The sequence below is a fragment of the Vicugna pacos genome, chromosome 2 (genome assembly GCF_048564905.1).
Source record: "Vicugna pacos chromosome 2, VicPac4, whole genome shotgun sequence".
In the NCBI taxonomy this organism is placed as follows: Eukaryota; Metazoa; Chordata; class Mammalia; order Artiodactyla; family Camelidae; genus Vicugna; species Vicugna pacos.
In genome coordinates, this window is record NC_132988.1 from 13,609,026 (window position 1) to 13,628,709 (window position 19,684).

The 19,684-nt window shown below is 38.6% G+C and overlaps 1 protein-coding gene across 6 annotated transcripts in view; it reads right to left on the bottom strand.

The window, feature by feature from the left end:
* The window catches only part of FHIP1A (FHF complex subunit HOOK interacting protein 1A), a 228,095-nt gene that overhangs the window by 80,240 nt on the left and 128,171 nt on the right, over positions 1 to 19,684 (bottom strand). For 5 of the 6 annotated variants that reach the window (XM_031692593.2, XM_072975678.1, XM_072975671.1 and 2 more), the window contains one exon: positions 3,139 to 3,371. The exons of the other annotated variant lie outside the window; for it this stretch is intronic. In XM_031692593.2, coding sequence (XP_031548453.2) covers positions 3,139 to 3,243 — 105 coding nt within the window. In that variant the 5' untranslated portion in view covers positions 3,244 to 3,371. The remainder of the gene's footprint in view (positions 1 to 3,138; positions 3,372 to 19,684) is intronic. 6 annotated transcript variants of the gene reach the window in all.

The window sequence follows — 19,684 nt, forward strand, 5'->3', positions numbered from 1 at the left end:
AAATGAGGAGTGAAAAAGGCCAGGACATACAAGCCAACTTGGCCTGTAGGTGGCCAGATGCCACTGAAATGTCCAAACACCGGAACGCCCCAGGCAGATCCGGGATGTAGGTTCACTGCTCTGGCACAAGATGGCATCTCAGAAGATGAGAGGAAGCATGGGCCAGAGGCTACTTCCAACAGCCTGGATTCTCCAGTATCACTATTAGGAAGGCAACTCTTCCTGGATGTCCACAATAGAACTATTCTGAGGATGTCATGAGAGCCCTGGACTCAGGGACCAGTCTGGAAACTCAAGTGCACCATTGGGCCACTCAACGTCTCTCCCCAGTGACCCCCCTGAAACGTGAACCGCCTTGGATGATGGTTGGTTGTATAACTAGGTGTCCCTGACTGACTGCAAAGTGTGGGTGGACAAGTGGATACCCTGACTTCCACTCAAGGTCTGGAATAGAAGCCACTAGTAAACAGTAGAACGGAACCTGTCAAACATGTTAATTATGCTGAAATTTGTACTGAAGCATCCTAACAAACAGAACTCTGGATACCACTGACCTTTGTTGCCTTCTTTTCCCTAACTCAGCATTTGAAACAGCATCATGCTTGCCAGCCAATGGAAATACCCAATTCTGTCTATGCCACCTTTTTTTTACCAGCCTTACAGGTTTTCTTGGGCTGCCTCAGGGGAACCCCAGGGGCTACAGTCAGACTAGCCACAGGAGTTTATGTCAGATTTTCGCTCATTTCCCAGTCCTCAGCAACTGCTCTCCACTGGCTCCTGGTCTGAATAAACTCACAGCAAAATGCTACTATATGAAGCCCCCAAAACAGTGAATAGGTAACATGTATTCCCTTCAACTGAAGGTCTCATACTCAGTCCCATATCTCTGCCCTGCCCTGACTTCACCTTTTTTTTTTAACCACCCAAAAAAGCCAAAGCTGAGCATTCGTTCCCAATAGCCCTTCTCTAAGACATTCTTTTCCTTTCTGTCATCAAACCCTTCTTTTCCCACAGGCAAGCTCACAAAATCTCACTTCCTCCATTTCACAGGCCATTCTCCATCCATAATAGTCCCTTTCCTTGACTTAATTCCCATAATCAGTATTACTCATTTTATAACAATGTATTTCACACTGTCTTCCAAATTAGCTTATACATTCCTTAAAAGCCCAGGCCAAGGCTTATACATTTCTATGTCCTACACGTGATGCCCACAATGATGTAGCTGAAGTTTGGGCTCAGTAAATCTCCATTCAACAATTCAGTCAGCCCTCTGTATCCTTGCATTCTACATCTGCAAATTCAACCAATCTCGGATCGAAAATATTCAGGAAAAAATTCCAGAAAGTTTCCAAAAAGTGTAACTTGAATTTGTTGCACACTGACAACTATTTACAAAGCATTTACACTGTATTAGGTATTATAAGTAATCTAAAGATGATCTGGAGGATGTGTGGATGTGTGTAGGTTATATGCAAATATAATTTTATATAAGGGACTTGAGCATCTTCAGATTTTGGTATCTGCTGGTGTCCTGGAACCAATCTCCCACGGATATCAAGGGATGACTGTAATAACTATGACATCCACATGAATTTCTTCAATCAGTATTTTTATTCACAAAGGTAAACAGAAAAGCCCTCAAGAGCCTTTGGAAATTGAGAGAGACTAGGGGCATTTTCTAGATTTATCTAAAAGGAAAAGTCAAGACTAAAGAGGTAAGAAACTTGGCCAAAGAAATGGCTGAGACAACAGTAAGACCAAGAGGGTACCCACTTTAAAGAGGAAGTGTTTAATAACTAAACCCCATTTCCTCTGACAAACATCCTTATCCTCAACTCAATATTCCTCTGCATTAAATGGAGGGGGCCATGTATCAGCTAAAGTGTGAAGCCGAAGGTAATTACTCTAATTATCTGGAAAACTCCTGAATTACTTTCTTCCTTTTGCTAAAGAAGATGTGTTCTCAATATCCAGAGCAAACTCATTATGATTACAACAGTAAAAAAATCAGAAAGTGGGAAATGCATAAAAAAATCTTAGAATCTTTACACTGGATAATGACAAGAAGCTGCAAAGTATAAATGACCCAAAGAGAGAACTGATTTTGTTTTTGATCTAAACTGTGTCCCCTATAATTGCTGTGACTTACAGGCTCAGTGCTTTAACCCATGTGCTGTTTCCGGCCACAGGAAGGCACTGGGTAGCCATTAAAAAACTGTCACATAAATAGCCACTTACCAGCTCACCTGGGGAGTGTAATGTTGGACAAGTAGTAAAGAATCTCAATTTTATTTATTTTACTGCTTGTAAACTCCCTGAGGAAAGGGGTGAGCTGGTAAATTTCCTGAACATTCTACCCTTAATTATCTATACAAACAGATCAGAGGAGAGTCATAGAGAAGTCAAAATGAATAACCAAAAAAAAAAAAAGCTTTTATAATCAGCTTTGTAATGAATTCAGATCCTTTCAGGCATCTTCTTTCCTTAAATTACACAAAGGGACCACCAGCCCGGAAAATGGTAGAGCACAGAGGTCAAATACACTGGTCTTGAAGTCACAGGACCAGGGTCTACGTACTTGATTAGAAGCTCACCAGTTGTATAATCTCAGGCAAGTTATTTAACCTCTACAATTCTCCACTTCCTCGTCTGTACAATCAGGAAGCTAAAAGTAACTGCCTTGTGGGTTTGGGGAGAAGGTTAAATGATATAAGGCATTTGAAGTATTCAGCAAAACACATGGTAAACATTTAATAAATATGTATTTTAGTATTGTTAGAGTCCAGGGACTGAATGGAAATCAGCAGGGAGAAAGGAAAGAGAGGATGTGATCATGATCAAGTATATTGCAAAGTGAGTTTACAAGGCACTTGACAGCTAACTGCTATTCTGCTAAAAATATCTGAGGAACTTGCATGTTCCCTAATTGCTCTTGTGAAAACCAAGGGTTTTAACCAACTACCTATTCTAGGAAAGCAAGTAAAGAAATGTGCTTTTCTTCCTACCTGAAAGGGTTTTCCTTCCTATATTTCCAGAAGCCGAGTTACCTGTCACGCAGGTGGGGAACCCGGGTTCAGTGCAACAGAGACCCCGAGGGCTCCCTAACCAGCAGAGAAGGTGGAACTCATACTTTACCTGCGTCCAGTGGTTTTTAAATACAATCATGCACGTTTCTGGGTCAACTCCCTGCAGGCTCACAGCCTGCTGGAGTTTGCCTTCTGTCGCAACCGATGACATCATAAGCCTTCATAAGCCAAGTGCTTCTAAGTCATATTTAATTTTCACGAAAATTTGGTAAGCGGTCACTAACTTTCAAGTATCACAGTAGAAATGTAACTTCTTCACATTTCATTGTCACCTTCCAAAACCTGTAATGACAGTAACAAAAGATGTATCTAATTATGTTTGTGTATTAAATAGGATATGGACTATTAAATCAAAATCAAAGTACAGACATTCTCAAAGTCCAACACTGAACAAAATATCTACAAAATAGACATTTATACTCAATCTAAAGGCTTTCTTCTATTTTCTCTCACTTTTCTTCTAAAAATATAAAATAATGATGCTGCAAAAGCTACATGCATAAAGTAAGCAATTGTTGGCTGGATTCTCTCCACTACCAACCACAGCCCCCTAGATTATTATTCTAAATCATTCAGATCTAGTTTTGATAAACAATAAGCTATGAGATCAATGTTGATGGAATTTAAAAACACCCAGAAATAGGAAAACCATTCGTTAATAGTGACAGAAATCAACAGCTTGATGTGACGTAGGGGAGTTTTAACACAGCACCCAGACTCCTGGGTCCAATAATAGTAAATTTTTTTTAATTAATGACTGTCATAATGGAATTAAAAGCATTCTCAGTCACTTTGGGGCTACAAACTAAGTTAAGGCTCCTAGCTTTCCTGAAAGATAATAGAATTCCTAGTAACCTTGACAAATCATATATAAATGATCTATCAAAAACAAGATAGTGCTTCCTTGGTGTGAAAACAAGGTAGCAGCACGTTTATACATGAAAAATGAGGTATGTGGATAAAATAAGAAGAAAACCTGACTACAACAGAGCCAGTGGGGAGAAAAAGGATACTGAGGTCACAGAGTGTGCAGGGAATGTGATCCAGTCTTGTGGTGGTAAGTCACTAACAAGAACAGTTAAGACAGCAGTATCATCCCACTGGTTTCATCAGTTCAGAAAAGGACTGGGTATGGCTCAAAACACTATATATTTTTTTAGTGTACAGACTTGAGAGAGTTCAGAGAAAAGTAATCAGAACATCATTACCAGAGCACTAGGAAACAAAACCCATGATAAAATTTCTAGACCTGCAGTGCCAAAAGATTAAAAAATAATTAAAATAAAGAGGCTATTTTCAACTGAGTAATATAAAGGACGTTACAGGGAGAACACTGATCAGCTCTTCCTCCTACGAACAATAAAATGTGAGAAAGGGGACTTAAGGGGACGATTCATGTTAGACATCTGGGTCATGTTCTTTGTGGAAGTGGAATTAAACACTGGGAAACAGCTAAAGGAATATTCAAAGTCAGTACTTCTGTTCGGGGAATGGGGTAGAAGGCTAACCAATCAACACTGAAGGATCTTTAAAATAAATTTTAGGACAATAAGAATAGAAAACTGGTAAGAATGAATAATTTTGAGGAGAGAAACATTCTTAAGGAGAATGCAGGAGGATTAAGATATGTAGAAAAAATTAAGGCCTGTTAGAAGGACTGCACAAAACACACACCTGAGGGGAACAGCTCACGTGTATCTTCCAAGACTATGTCTTAGTACATAAATTGGTGAACTCCCCAATGTATAATTCTTAATAATACAAACGTGTTCCTTTCAATAAGACATTGTCTACTGCTAACCATGGCCCTCTGCCACTGAGGTATGTTTCACTAGGCCCATCTGGTGCTCTAAAAATCAGGAGTGACCGCCCATGCATGCAGGATGTGTGCTCCCAGTCTCTCTCTCTCACTCTCTCTCTCTCTCTCTCTCTCACACACACACACACACACACACACACACACACTCCCTCTAATCCTACCGCCACTCTCTTCACCTCACCCTGGTTGGCAGGTAGCCCTTATAGACAATAACCCAGTATGCAACTCTGTTTTAAGAGAGAAAACAAGCTCTGATTCAACTTTCTTGTCCTAAACACTGTATTTTTTTGGAAATGTCAAGGTCTCTTATTCAGATGGCGTCATGATAATAACTAGGAAAATCAGAGTGTTCTGGTTTATCCTGGAGGTTGAAAATGTAGAAGACTCTCCGAGATTCCTTCCAGCTCCAGGATTCTGAGATTCTTCCTCAAAGGGATGAAGGGAACATAAATCATGACAATTGCCTCTGAATCAAAAATAGAGACATGCTCTCTAAGATCCCTGTGAGTTAGTTCTCAAAGGGACTTCACATGCAATCTTTTCAGACAGTGAGACCGCAGCGCAGACAGGATAAATATTGCAGGCCAGGCTGTAAACTTACAACGTGGTTTTGATGGAAACAGAATGTCTCTTGATTCCCAGTCCAGCGCTCTTCCTAGAAAACTATATTCTCCTTTCTCCTGGCTATACTCCTTGGCCCTAGGCCCTTCGGTAATCTTCTCTGAAAAGAGCACATCTCACTCGGTTGACGCTTAACCCATTCATACGGATGCCTGAAAAATCTAAACTTGGGAGAGAAAGGAGGGGGATGAGGCAGGTGCAGGAAGCCCTGTGTGGGAAGGGAAAGGCTACGCCAGGAGACCCTGCTGATGAAAACACCACCTAATCCCCAATAGGCCAGCTGGCTATTTCCACTCTGCCTCTCTCTCACTCCCAGAGTAGAGGGTTAAAGCCCTGGCATGTCCCCAGGCAACACAAAACTGCAAGGAATAACCTTTAATGAAAAAGAATATGAAAACAAACATATGTATGTATATGCACGACTGGGACATTGTGCTGTACACCAGAAACTGAAACATTGTAACTGACTATACTTCAATTAAAAAAAAGTAAAAAAAAAAAAACTGCAAGGAAGAGACAGCTCCATGTTTACAAGTGATGTGTAAGGATGCATTGCCTCAAGCACTAACGTTTTCAATGTATTTCTGCATTTTCCTGTTATTAACCTTTTCTTTTTCTAATTCCAAGCTTTTTATTTAGCTCCCAGGCAACAGCTGAAAGTCCCAAGTGAGGGAGACAGAAGGACAAAACTAAGCAAAAGGCTGTGCGCAGGTAAGAGAGGCTGCGCGCGCTAGACTGTGTGCCTGTGTCACGAGCCATCGCTGGCCGGTCCCCATTCCTGCCCTCTGCTGTCTCTGGATGGGGGCATCCGACGCTGGGGACCGCCGAGGGAAAGCTTGCTGTTCTTGGCACACACGCAGCCTGTTCATCCCATAAATACACACATGGCACTTCGACTCGAATGCCACACCTGGAGAGGGCTCTAGAGATCATCTGGCCCCTAATGAGTGATGTTTTCCTTTCTTCAAACAAACCACCACCAACCAAAAATACCCAAAGGGCTCTTTTCCAAGAGTGGTTGTGTGTGGTATTGTGGTGTAGTTATTGAGGTTTTTGGACTTGCGGGGAAAGAGATGAGCTATCAAAATACAAGTACGACTGAGCTATCACACATTCTATGCTGCAGACAGAACTGAGGACCGTGTTCTCCCCAAAGACGTTACTGAGGAGTCACATTTATATATCTTGTTAATATTATATGCAGAAATATTTTCCATCAATAAGGAAAGAAAAAGTCTATTAACTGTTTTTAAGATAAGACAACTGATGTAAGAATTACGTGTTTTTCTTTGCTTTTTTCCAAAAGGATAGGATCTCTTTTATTTGACTATGGAAAAAGCAAAAGCATATGCTTCCATATCACAGAATTATAAAATATTCCGTATAATCATGAAAGCTTAGACTCCAGTCATCTAGATCATATCTCTTTCTAATGTAAAAATTCCTTCGACCTCATTCCCAAATAGACAGACATCTTCTCTAATTTCAGACTCTTTCAAAAACTACAAAACAATACACACTATAAATGTGTGAAAAATTATATTTTTCCTGGGACTATCAATGATTGTATTTTAATATAGCCCCCTTTCACTATCACACTGAACTTAACAATGTATACTTTTTGGCAGTTCATTCTATATTATCTCACACATTATATTATCTCATCATATCTTCAAGTCTTTAACGTATTTAAACATAATATCCTCTAATAATGGGTCATAAAAAATTCCTGATGGGAAAGAAATGGGCGGCCACCTTAAGAGGAGACACAGCCAAGGGAACATTTTTATTAAGGGAAAAGCGATCATATTTGCAGGTGTAATGAGGAGAAATCAACAAACATGGATAATTTGAAGGTACAAAATAAAGAGGATTTTGATGGCGCAAGAAGCTGAAGAAAGATGAGGGCAAGAGCACAGGTAGGAGGGGTCTAGAGATAAAAGAGAAGCCTTTTCATAGTGAGTCACCAAATCTTGAACTTGAAAGAAAGACACAGCAAGGCTCCCTTCCCATCTTTCCTTCTCTGTTTCTCCTGATATTCCTCTGGTTGGTTTGTGGAAATGGTCAGAGAGTTTAGATGGATTTAAGTAGGGAACAAAGCATTGGGGCTGAGAGTTTTTAGACCAGTTCTCCAAACATGGAAGTCAGAAAAGTTAACCTCCTCCTCGGGGGACTTAAGCTTTGATCTGAGAGACAGGGCCCAGGGCTCCGGCTCCAGCTCTAACCAGCGAGAGACTGACTCTTGGTTTGGAACCTCGCTTAGGGAAGGAGTTAGGACTAAACGATTATTTCATAGACCTCTCCCAGCTCAAAAGTCATCATTTTACATACTTTACTACAACTGTTACACTAACTGGGGAGGGGTAATCAGATAACCATCACAGGAGGATAATGGCCATTCTACCAAAATCTCTGGACGAATTCCAGTTGTAAAAGGGATTCTTTTTAAGATTAAAGCATATTTCACTTATAGAACACAACACAGAAGTCAGCCATCTCAAATATAACTTGTCGTTGGTTTCTTTGTTTTTTCCTGTAGAAAAACTCATTGTTTTAGAATACACTTCAGAATGCTCTGAATTGGCTGCTATTAAATACAAAGAGTCTATTACTGTAAATGTGTTTATCATATAAAATTCCATCTCAGGGTGAAGATTCTTCAAATATTGGGAAAACCTGAAGAGAGGGGAACCTTGTGCCCTCAATTATAACTAATAGCAGTGGGAGGAATTCATTTTGGGTCAGACTACCTCAGACAACCTCTACTCAGAGCCTAATAAAAGCCTATTACGACTAAATCCTCCCTCTGCTCTAATCCTTTGGCCCAGTTTCCTTTCCTCTCTTGCTGTCACACCACATGGCAATGCTGGGCAGTGGAAAACAGAGCAAGCATCTCATAGCCCCCGACTCTCCTGAACCTTGTCCTGAGACTCCCTCAACTTGTCACAGTGTGACTCTAGCCCATTCATTGTTCACTGTCCACCATTTCAGTAAAGCACACCGTTTTGTTGCCCCAGGTTGCAGGTCACCAGTGAACACAGAGTGTACACAAAGAAAAGTCTTGCGATATGTGCATTCCAAATAATTTCAGGCTTTGGTAACTGTATGCTTCAAAATAATAACAAGATTGCGGAAAACTGTTAATAATGCCATGAACTTGATTCCACCATGTTTTAGGTCTTAATGTCACTAGAACAAGCTGCCACATGTGCCATGCAAGTAACTGATAAGCAGGATAAATGAAGAAGAAAAGTTAAAATTAATATTCAAATTCATCCTTAAAATTTGTTATGGGACTTCACTGTCAAGGCTGTTTAAGAAACTAGACCCCTAGTGGCAAGGATCTGGAATGTAAAAAGTATAGCTTTTGAAAGTTAGAGCAAGTGTTGAGACATCAGCCCATTGGTGACTGAACAGGAAAGTCTCTTACACACATTGGAGAGATTTGTTGAAACGTGAAAACTGGACCAATAATTCAATCAGTCACTATAATCTAGGTGATATGCACCATCCTTTAGCATCACTATTTTGCTGAAAACTATTAAAGGACAAGTCAGTTATCTACCATAAAACCCTAAAATGCAGCTAAGGTGAATTCAGAAATAAGATTACTGGACAACTTCCAGGGGATAGTATTTTACAGCAGAGATTTGAGGTCGATGCTCTGAATCTTTCTCCAAGAAGAACCCTCTCATACTAATGAAGTTCTTCTCAAGAAATGTTTCTGGGGAAAAAAAATACCAGTCGAACCAACATGTCTTGTCACTTTCCCTGGAAAAGCAGGTACCTTTGGGAAGTTATGCTGATTAGTCTAATACTTGTCTTCCCCGCTCTATCAATCAGAATTAGTTCTCTACCAATATAGTCTTTCAGATGCCTTTATGTGAAAATTTTCAGATATGCAATCTGCAGCATAATTAAGATTATGTGATAATTACCTTTTGGAATAGCAACATGGAAAAAATCTCCTTTTCAAAAATGTCCTTCACCCATGCCTGGTTTAAGATGTACTCAGTGCAATGAATATAGTAACAATAAAAAATCCCATATATCATATTCATGAATCTCATAAATTGTGGGAATATTTTTCTGGAGAGAGGTGGCAATAGTCTTCAGCCAATTCTAAAAAGGGTCCACAAATTGGCCCCCTTCCAAAAAGTTTTAAAACCACTTTAAAGATGCCTTCATGGTACAACCATGAAGAGTTCCAGAACAGAGACTAACAGCCAGTTCAAATTCTAAAGGTAATACTGAAGAGACAGTCATGGAATTTTTGTGACTTCAGTGATAACAAAAAGCTCTGTTTCAGCAGTTTGGGGGTTGCTCCAGCCTATGAGTACCCATGTTCTTGAATAATAATCAGTTCAGGCCTCAGTGCCTCACAAATTTCATGGCTGGCTAGATACTTCCACTCCTACTCAAAACACCACGAAGTGTGACATCATAGGTATAAAGTGATTAGCATTTATTTCATTTAAAAAATTTATTATTATTATTTTTGGGAGGGTGGTAATTAGGTTCATATATTTATTTTTAGAGGAGGTACTGGGGATTGAACCCAGGACCCTGTGCACACTAGGCATGAACTCTACCACTTGGGCTATGTCCTCCCTCTCATTAGCATTTATTATAATGTTAGCAACAGGCTTGTAGAACATGGTCCAAAGCATCTATCTTCATCAGTCTATGAAAATGGACTGTGAAGAGTCTGGGTGCCTTCCGTGCACTATAAATATGACAGAAACGGAGTAAATCACTGGTGCTTGTGTGACCCGATACATGTGTCTTGACCTCAGGTAGGTGGAATAATATTAGCACTTACGCCCAAGCAATCTAAGACCAAGAAGTTCTAATTCCACACTTTTTTACTTTTAATGAGTATAAAGATAATGAAAGACTTCCTTACTTGTAAATATTATAATCTAAAAAATAATACCACTGTTGTACCAAGATTTAAAAGACTACATTTTCTCATCCAGGAGTAGGTAAAAGACCCTAGAAGTTCATAATAAAAACTTACTGGTTTGGAGGAGTGATATTACTGCCATGATCAGTTTATCAACAAGATGTCACACTGATAAAATAAAGAGCAAGATCTAGAATCACTGAAAACTTTCAGGGGGAAGAAAAATTCAACTTGAAATGTCTCCCTCTTGGCCAACAACTACATGGGCCTCAGTAGTACACCCTCAATGGACAGGTTTATGTATCTCAAGAGGTGACTTCGGAGAAGTAAAAATGCATCCATCTCATACACTCAGGTGAGAACATAAACTGCTGTTCTACCTGCAAAGAGCAATTTGGCAACAGTCTTCAAAACTGAATTCGATCAGCAAAACCACTTCAAGGCATTTATCCTACAAACACACTTTCACCTGACAAAATGACAAACTGAATAATAGCAAAGAGTTGACACTTACTGAGTACTTTTCTGTGCCAGGTACTTTTCTAAAGACATCTCACCATTAACTCATTAAATCTGACCAATCCTGTGAACTATATTCCCCTCTTCCACAGACAAGGAAACTGAGGTAGGAAGAGGTAAAGGACCTGGCCTCACCAAGGTCACACAGACATCCTGGCACCTTGTGCAGGTATATTCTCTTAACCACTAAGCATTTCTCTAACTACAGTGATACCTTTTGCAGCACTGTTTAGATGGTAAACAAATGGAAAGATCCCAAATATCCATCAATAATGGTCTGGTTATATAAATCATGGCACTTCTGTATAATGGAACACTATGTCACAATTTTAAAAAGGATACAACAAATCAGCCAAGATGGCAGAACAGAAAGACCCTGAGTTCACCTCCTCTTATGAGCACACTGAAATGACAACTATTTTTAGAGCAACCATCAATGAAAAATACTGAAACCTACCAGGAAAGATCTTCTACAATTAAAGACTTAAAGAAGGGACCACAATGAGATGGGTAGAAGGGGCAGACTCAGATATAATCAGTAACACCCCAGGGTGGGTGATGCACAAACTGGAGAATAATTAATACTGCACAAGTTCTCCCACAGGAGAGTTCTGAGCCCCACATGGGGCTCCCCAGCCCGGGGTTCCTGCACCAGGAAGACGAGTCCCAGAGTATTTGGCTTTGAAAGCCAGCAAGGCTTAATTTCAGGAATCCCAAAAGACTAGAGGAAATAGAGACTTCACTTTTAAAGAGTGCATACAAAACCTCACACACACGTGGACCCAAGGCAAAAGCAGTAATTTGGTAGGAGCCTGAGCCAGACCTACCTGCTGGTCTTGGAGAGTCTCCTGGAGAGGCAGGTGGCAACTGCAGCTCACCCTGGAGACAGAAACAGTGGAGGCAGCCATTCTTGGGAGCCCCCTCTGCTGCATGGACAGTGGCATTGGTAGGCACCATTATGGAGTCCTCGCTCTGGCTCATCAATGACAAGATCTGGCCCCATCCAACAGCCTGCAGGCCCAGTGCTGGGACGCCTCAGGCTAAGCAACTAACTGGGAGGGGACAGAGCCCCACACATCAGCTGATAGGCTGCCTAAAGACTTCCTGAGCCCACTCACATCTAGACACACCTCTAGAAATGGTCCTACCCACCAGAGGAAAAGAACCCAGCTCCACCCACCAGGGGGCAGACACCAGCCTGAAGAAAACCACAAATCCATGGCTTGCAGATCCAGCCAGCCCAACACAGGCCAGACCCGCCCTGGGACCAGCTGGGCCTAGACACCAAATCCAATTGTTTCAGGAACTGCCCCCTGCCACCACCAGCAAACTGACACCAGTTCTGGGATCCCTGGACCCTGCAGCCAGACTCCGGTACCTGGTTCTCCTTACCAGTAATCTGGTACTAACCCCAAAACCTGGATTCACCCACCAGTGGGTGGCCAATAGCCCTCAAGTCTTCGGATCCTAACTCCACCAATCAGTGAGCCAGCACTATCCTCTGGGGTTCTGCATTCAGCCACCTTGTGACCAGGCCCCACCAATGAGTTGCTGGCAGTCTCCACACAAAGCAAGGTCTGGCAATTAACCAGGCTCAGGACCAAGCAAGCCAACCAGAATGCCCACACAGTCAACCTACCATAACAGAAGGACACACATGACTCCCATAGGGGGAACCTCTAGAGCATACAGGTGACAAGAGGGGTGTGCACTGCTGGGATTGCATAGGACATCTCCTACATAAGGTCACTTCTCCAAGGTTGGGAAACATAACTAACCTACCAGATACAGTAAAATACAAAGAGTAACTTAGACAAAATGAGGTGGAAGAGGGACACATTTCAGACAAAGGAACAAGATAAAACCCCAGAATAAGAATTAAGTGAAGTGGAGATAGGCAATTTACACAAGAAAGAGTTCAGGGTAATAACTATAAAAATGATCAAAGAACTTGGGAGAAGAACGGATGCAGAGTGAGAAGTTAGAAGTTTTTAACATTGTTAGAAAATATAAAGAACAACCATACAGAGACAATAATACAAGAAGTGAAATGAAAAATACACTAGAAGGAAATCAACAATATACCAAATGATAAAGAGAAACTGATCAGTGAACTGGAAGGCAGAGTAGTGGAAATCACTGTCGCAGAACAGAAAAAAGAAAAAACAATGGAAAGAAATGAGGACAGTTTAAGAGACCTTTGGGACAACAACAAGTGTACTAATATTTGCACTATAGGGATCCCAGAAGAAGAGGGAGAGAAAGTGGCTGAGAACATATTTAAAGACATAATAGCTGAAAACTTCCATAACATGGGAAAGAAAACAGTCACCCAAGTCCAGGAAGTGCAGAGAGTACCACACAGGATTAACCCAAAGAGGAATACACCAAGATACACTGTAACTGAAATGAGAAAAATGAGAAATGAGAAAAATCTACAATGAAGACTACTCTACCCAGCAAGGCTCTCCTCCAGATTTCATGGAGAGATCAAAAGCTTTAGTGACAAGCAAAAGCTAAAAGAATTCAGCACCAGCAAACCAGCTTTACAACAAATATTACAGGAACTTCTCTAGCTGAAAAAGAAAAGACCACAGAGAGAAACAAAAAAATTACAAAACAAAAAAGCTCACCAGTAAAGGCAAATACATAGTAAAACTAGGAAACCACCCATGCACAAAGCTAAAAGGAAGTTTAAAAGACAAAAGTAGTAAAATCCTCTATGTCCACAATAAGCAGCTAAGGGACACACAAAACAATTAGATGTAAAATATTATTCAAAAACAGTAATTGTGAGGGGAGGAGAGTAAGACAGTGTTTTTTAAGTGGATTTAAATTTAAGAGATCAGCAATTTGAAACAATCAGGTGTATACATAGATTGCTATATAAAAACCACATGGTAACCACAAACAAAAAAAATCTATAATAGATACACATGCAAAAAAGAAGAAAAGAATCATAACACTAAATTGTGATCAAATCACAAGAGAACAAAAGAATAAGGAAAGAAAAGATTTATAGAACAACCCCAAAACAAATCACAAAACGGCAAAAAGAACGTACACATCAATAATTACATTGAATGTAAATGGACTAAATGCTCCAATCAAAAGACACAGATTAGCTGAATGAATACAAAAATAAGACGCATATATATGCTGCCCACAAGAGACTCAATTCAGATCTAAAGACACACACAGACTGAAAGTGATGGGATACAAAAAGGTATTCTATACAAATGAAAGTCAAATGAAAGCCAGAATAGCAATATTTATATAAGACTAATTTGACTTTAAAATAAAGACTGTTACAAGAGTCAAACAACCTACAAAATGATCAAGGGATCTATCCAAGAAGAAGGTAAAACAACTGTAAATATGTACACACCCAACATAGGAGCACCTAAATATGCAAAGCAAATATTAACAAGCATAAAAGGAAAAATAAACAGTAACACAATAACAGTAGGAGACTTTAACATCCCACTTACATCAGTGGAGAGATCATTCAGACAGAAAATCAATAAGGAAACACTGGCCTTAAATGACACATTAGACCAAATGGATTTAATAGATATATATACAAAAGTATTCTATCTGAAAGCAGCAGAATACACATTCTTTTCAAGAGCACATGGAACATTCTCCAGGATACATCACAGGCTACATCACAAAACAAGCCTCAGTAAATCTAAGAAAACTGAAATCATATCAAGCACTTTTTCTAACTACCATGCTATGAGACTAGAAATCAACTAAAAGAAAAACCTGCAAAAAACACAAACACACAGAGGCTAAACAATATGCTACTAAAAAACCAATGGATCACTGAAGAAATCAAAGAGGAAATAAAAAAATACCTAGAGGCAAATGAAAATAAAAACACAACAACCTAAAACCTATGGGACACAGCAAAAGTAGTTCTAAGATGGAAGTTTACAGCAACACAAGCTTACCTCGGGAAACAAGAAAAATCTCAAATAAACAACCTAACCTTACATCTAAAGGGATTTGAAGAAGAACAAACAAAACCCAAAGTTAACAGAAGGAAAAAAATCATAAAGATCAGAGCACAAATAAATGAAATAGAGACTAAAAACAACAGAAAAGATCAAAGGACAGAAAGCCCAGAAATGAATCCATTTACTTACGGTCAATTAATCTATGATAAAGGAGGCAAGAAGATACAATGAAGAAAAGACAGTCTCTTCAAAATGTGGTGCTGGGAAAATTGGACAGTTACATGTAAAAGAATGAAATTAAAACATTCTCTAACACCATATACAGAAATAAACTCAAAACATATTAAAGACCTAAATGTAAGACCAGATACTCTAGAACTCCTAGAGGAAAACATGGACAGAATACAGTCTGACATAAATCACAGCAACATTTTTTGGATTTGTCTCCTAGAGCAATAGAACCAAAAACAAAAATAAACAAATGGGAGTTAATTAATTAAATGTAGAAGATTTGCACAGCAAAGGAAACCATAAACAAAACAAAAAGACAACCTACAGAATAGGAGAAAATATTTGCAAATGAGGTGACCAACAAGGACTTACTTTCTAAAATATACAAACAGCTTATACAGCTCAACATTTTGAAAAATTAAAAAATGGGCTGAAGACTGAAATAGACATTTCTCCAAAGACACATAGGCATATACTCCAACCTGGATGTGAAAAGATGCTCAACATCACCAATTATTAGAGAATTGCAAATCAAAACCACAAAGAAGGATCACCTCAGACCAGTCAGAATGGTCATCATCAAAAAGTTTACAAATAATAAATGTGGGAGAGGGTGTTAAGAAAAAGGAACCCTCCTACACTGTTGGTGGGAATGTAAATTGTGCAGCAACTGTGAAGAACAGTATAGGGGGTCCTTAAAAACCTAAAGATAGAGTCACCATATGATCCAGCAATCCCAAAAAGATGGAAACTAATTTTAAAAGATACATGCACCCCAATGTTCATAGCAACACTATTTACAATAGTCAACACATGAAAGCAGCCTAATGTCCACTGACAAATGAATGGATAAAGAAGATGGAGTGTGTATGTATCTATATACATATCTATATATATATCTATATATATATATAGATATATATATAGATATATATATACATATCTATATATATACTCGTCCATAAAAAGAATGAAATAATGCCATTTACAGCAACATGGGTGGACCTAGAGATTATCATACTAGGTGAAGTAAGTCAGACAGAGAAAGACAAATATCATATGATATCACTTAATATGTGGAATCTAAAAAATCATACAAATGAACTTATTTACAGAACAGAAATAGACACACAAACATATAAAATAAATGTATGGTTACCAAAGGGGAAAAAGGGGCAGAGGGATAAATTAAGGATTTAGGATTAATAGAAACACACTACCATATATAAAATAGATAAACAACAAAGATCTACTGGATAGCACAGAGAACTATATTCAATATCTTGCAATAACCTGTAATAAAAAAGAATCTGAAAAAGAATATATGTATATAAACCTGTATCTCTTTGCTATATACCTGAAACACTGCAAATCAACTATACTTTAATAAAAAATAATTAAAAAAAAAACAAAAAGATAGTTCTTAGCAAAGGTAAACAGAGTTGATAAACCTTAGCCAGATTCATCAAGAAAAAAAGGGAGAGGGCCCAAAGCAATAAAATTAGAACTGAAAAAGGAGTTACAACTGACAACACAGAAATAAAAATGTCTATAAAAATACTACCATGAACAACTATATGTCAATAAAATGGAAAACCAAGAAGAAATGAACAAATTCTTAGAAAGGTATAATCTCAAATGACTGAACCAGGAAGAAATAGATAATATGAACAAACCAATTACCAGTAATGAAATTGAATTAGTAATTTAAAAACTCCCAACAAAGTCCAGGACCAGATGGCTTCACAGGGGGAATTCTAACAAACATTTAGAGAAGAGTTAACACTCTCCTTCTCACAATATTCCAAACAGTTGCAGAAGGATGAACACTTCAAAGCTCGTTCTATGAGGCCAGCATCACCCTGATACCAAACCAGACAAAAAGATTAAAAAAAAAAAGAAAAAAAGAAAATTACAGATCAGTATCACTGATGAACATAGATGCAAAAATCCTCAACAAATATTTGCAAACTGAATCCAACAATACGTTTAAAGGATCTTACACTATGATCAAGTGGGATTTACCCTAAGGATGCATGAATTTTTAAATATCTACATTCCAATCAATGTGATACACCACATTAACAAATTGAAGAATAAAAACCATATGATCATCTCAACAGCTACAGAAAAAGCTTTTGATAAAATTCAACATCCGTTTATGATTAAAAACTCCCCCAGAAAGTAGGCACAGAGGGAACATACTTCAACATAATAAAGGTCATGTATGACAAACCCACAGCTAACATCACACTCAACAGCAGAAAGCTAAAAGCATTTTCTCTAAGACCAGGAATAAGATAAAGATGCCCACATATGCCACTTTTTTTCAACATACTATTAGAAGTCCTAGCCACAGCAATCAGACAAGAAAAAGAAATAAACAGAATCCAAATTGGAAAGGAAGAAGTAAAACTGTCACTGTTTGCCAATGACATGATACTATACACAGGAATCATAAAGACACCACCACAAAATTACTAGAGCTCATCAATGAAGTCAGTAAAGTTGCAGGATACAAAATTAATACATAGAAATCTGATGCATTTCTGTACACTAAGAGTGAACTACCAGAAAGAAGAATTAAGGAAACAGTCCCATTTACCACTGCATCAAAAAGAACAAAATACCTAGGAATAAACCTACCTAAGGAGGTAAAAGACCTGTACCCAAAAAACTATAAGACACTGATCAAAGAAATTGAGGACAACATAAACAGATGGAAAGATATGCTGTGTTCTTGGATTGGAAAAATTAATAATTAAGATTGTTAAAACTGACCATAGTACTCAAGGCAATCTACAGATTCAATGCAATCTCGATCAAAATACGAATGACATTTTTCACAGAACTAGAACAAATGATTTTTTATTTGTATGGCAACAAAAAAGACCCCAAAGAGCCAAAACAATCTTGGGAAAGAAGAGCAGATTTGGAGGAATCATGCTCCCTGACTTTAGACTATATTTCAAAGCTACAGACATCATAATAGTATGGTACTGGCACAAAAACACACACAGATCAATGAAACAGGATAGAGAGCCCAGAAATAAAACCACATACTTATGGTATTACTCTATAATAAAGGTGGCAAGAATATACAATGGAGAAAAAAGTTTCTTCAATAGGTGGTAGTAGGAAAACTGGACAGTTACACATAAAAGAATGAAATTAGAACATTCTGTAACACTATATACAAAAATAAAGTCAAAATGGATATAAGAACTAAGTGCAAGACTGGAAACCATAAAACTCCTAGAGGAAACATAAGCAGAGCACTCTTTGACATAAATCGTAGTAATATTTTTTGGATCTGTTTCCTAGAGCAAAGGAAATAAAAACAAAAATAAACAAATGGGACCTAATTAAACTTAAAAGCTTTTCCACAGCAAAGGAAACCATTAACAAAACAAAGTCAACCTACAGAATGGGAAAAAATATTTGCAAATTATATGATCAATAAGGGGTTAATGTCCAACAAATATTAACAGCTCCTACAACTCCACATCAAAAAACACAAACAATCCAATTAAAAAATGAGCAGAAGAACTGAAGAGACATTTTTACAGAGGAACTGCAGATGGCCAACAGGCACATGAAAAGATGCTCAACACTGACAATCATCAGGGAAATGCAAATCAAGACTACAATGAGATTGTCACCCCACACCTGTCAGAATGGCTATCATCAAACAGAACACAAATAACAAATGTTGGCAAGGTTGTCGAGAAAAGGGAACCCTCATACACTGTTAGTGGGAATATAAATTGGTGCACTGTGGAAAACAGTACGGAGGTTTCTCAAAAAACTAAAATTAAACTACTATATAACCCAGCATTCCACTCCTGGGTACACATTCGAATAAAAACAAAAACACTAATTCAAAAGGATACATGCACCCCAACATTCACAGCAGCACAATTTACAACAGCCAAGATAAGGAAGCAACCAAAGTGTCCATCAACAGATGAATGAATAAACATATGGTTTGTGCGCGCGCACGCGCACACACACACACACACACACACACACACACAGTGGAATACTACTCAGCCATTAAAAAGTATGAAATTTTGCCATTTGCAGGAACATGAATAGACTTGGAGGATATTATGCTAATGGAAGGAAGTCAGACAGAGAAAAACAAATACTGTATGGTATCACTTTTATGTGGCATCTTATAAATACAAGAAACTAGTGAATACAACCAAAAAAAAGAAGCAAACACAGATACAGAGAACAATTAGAGGTTACCAATGGGGAGAAGGAAGGGGAAGGGGCAATACAGAGGTGGAGAATTAAAAGGTACAAACTATTAGGTATAAAATAAGCTACAAGGAGGAGAAGAGGCAAGATGGCGGAGTAGAAGGATGCTTATAAGTCACCCTCTCCCACAAATACACCAAGATCCACATCTACAGACTCACTCAGCCAACCAGAGCACCTGCGGAACTCCCACAGAACATCGCCCTCTTCAAAAGATAAAGACGCCAAAAATCTGGTAGGAGAAAAGGAAAAAAGAAAGAACAAAAGGCAA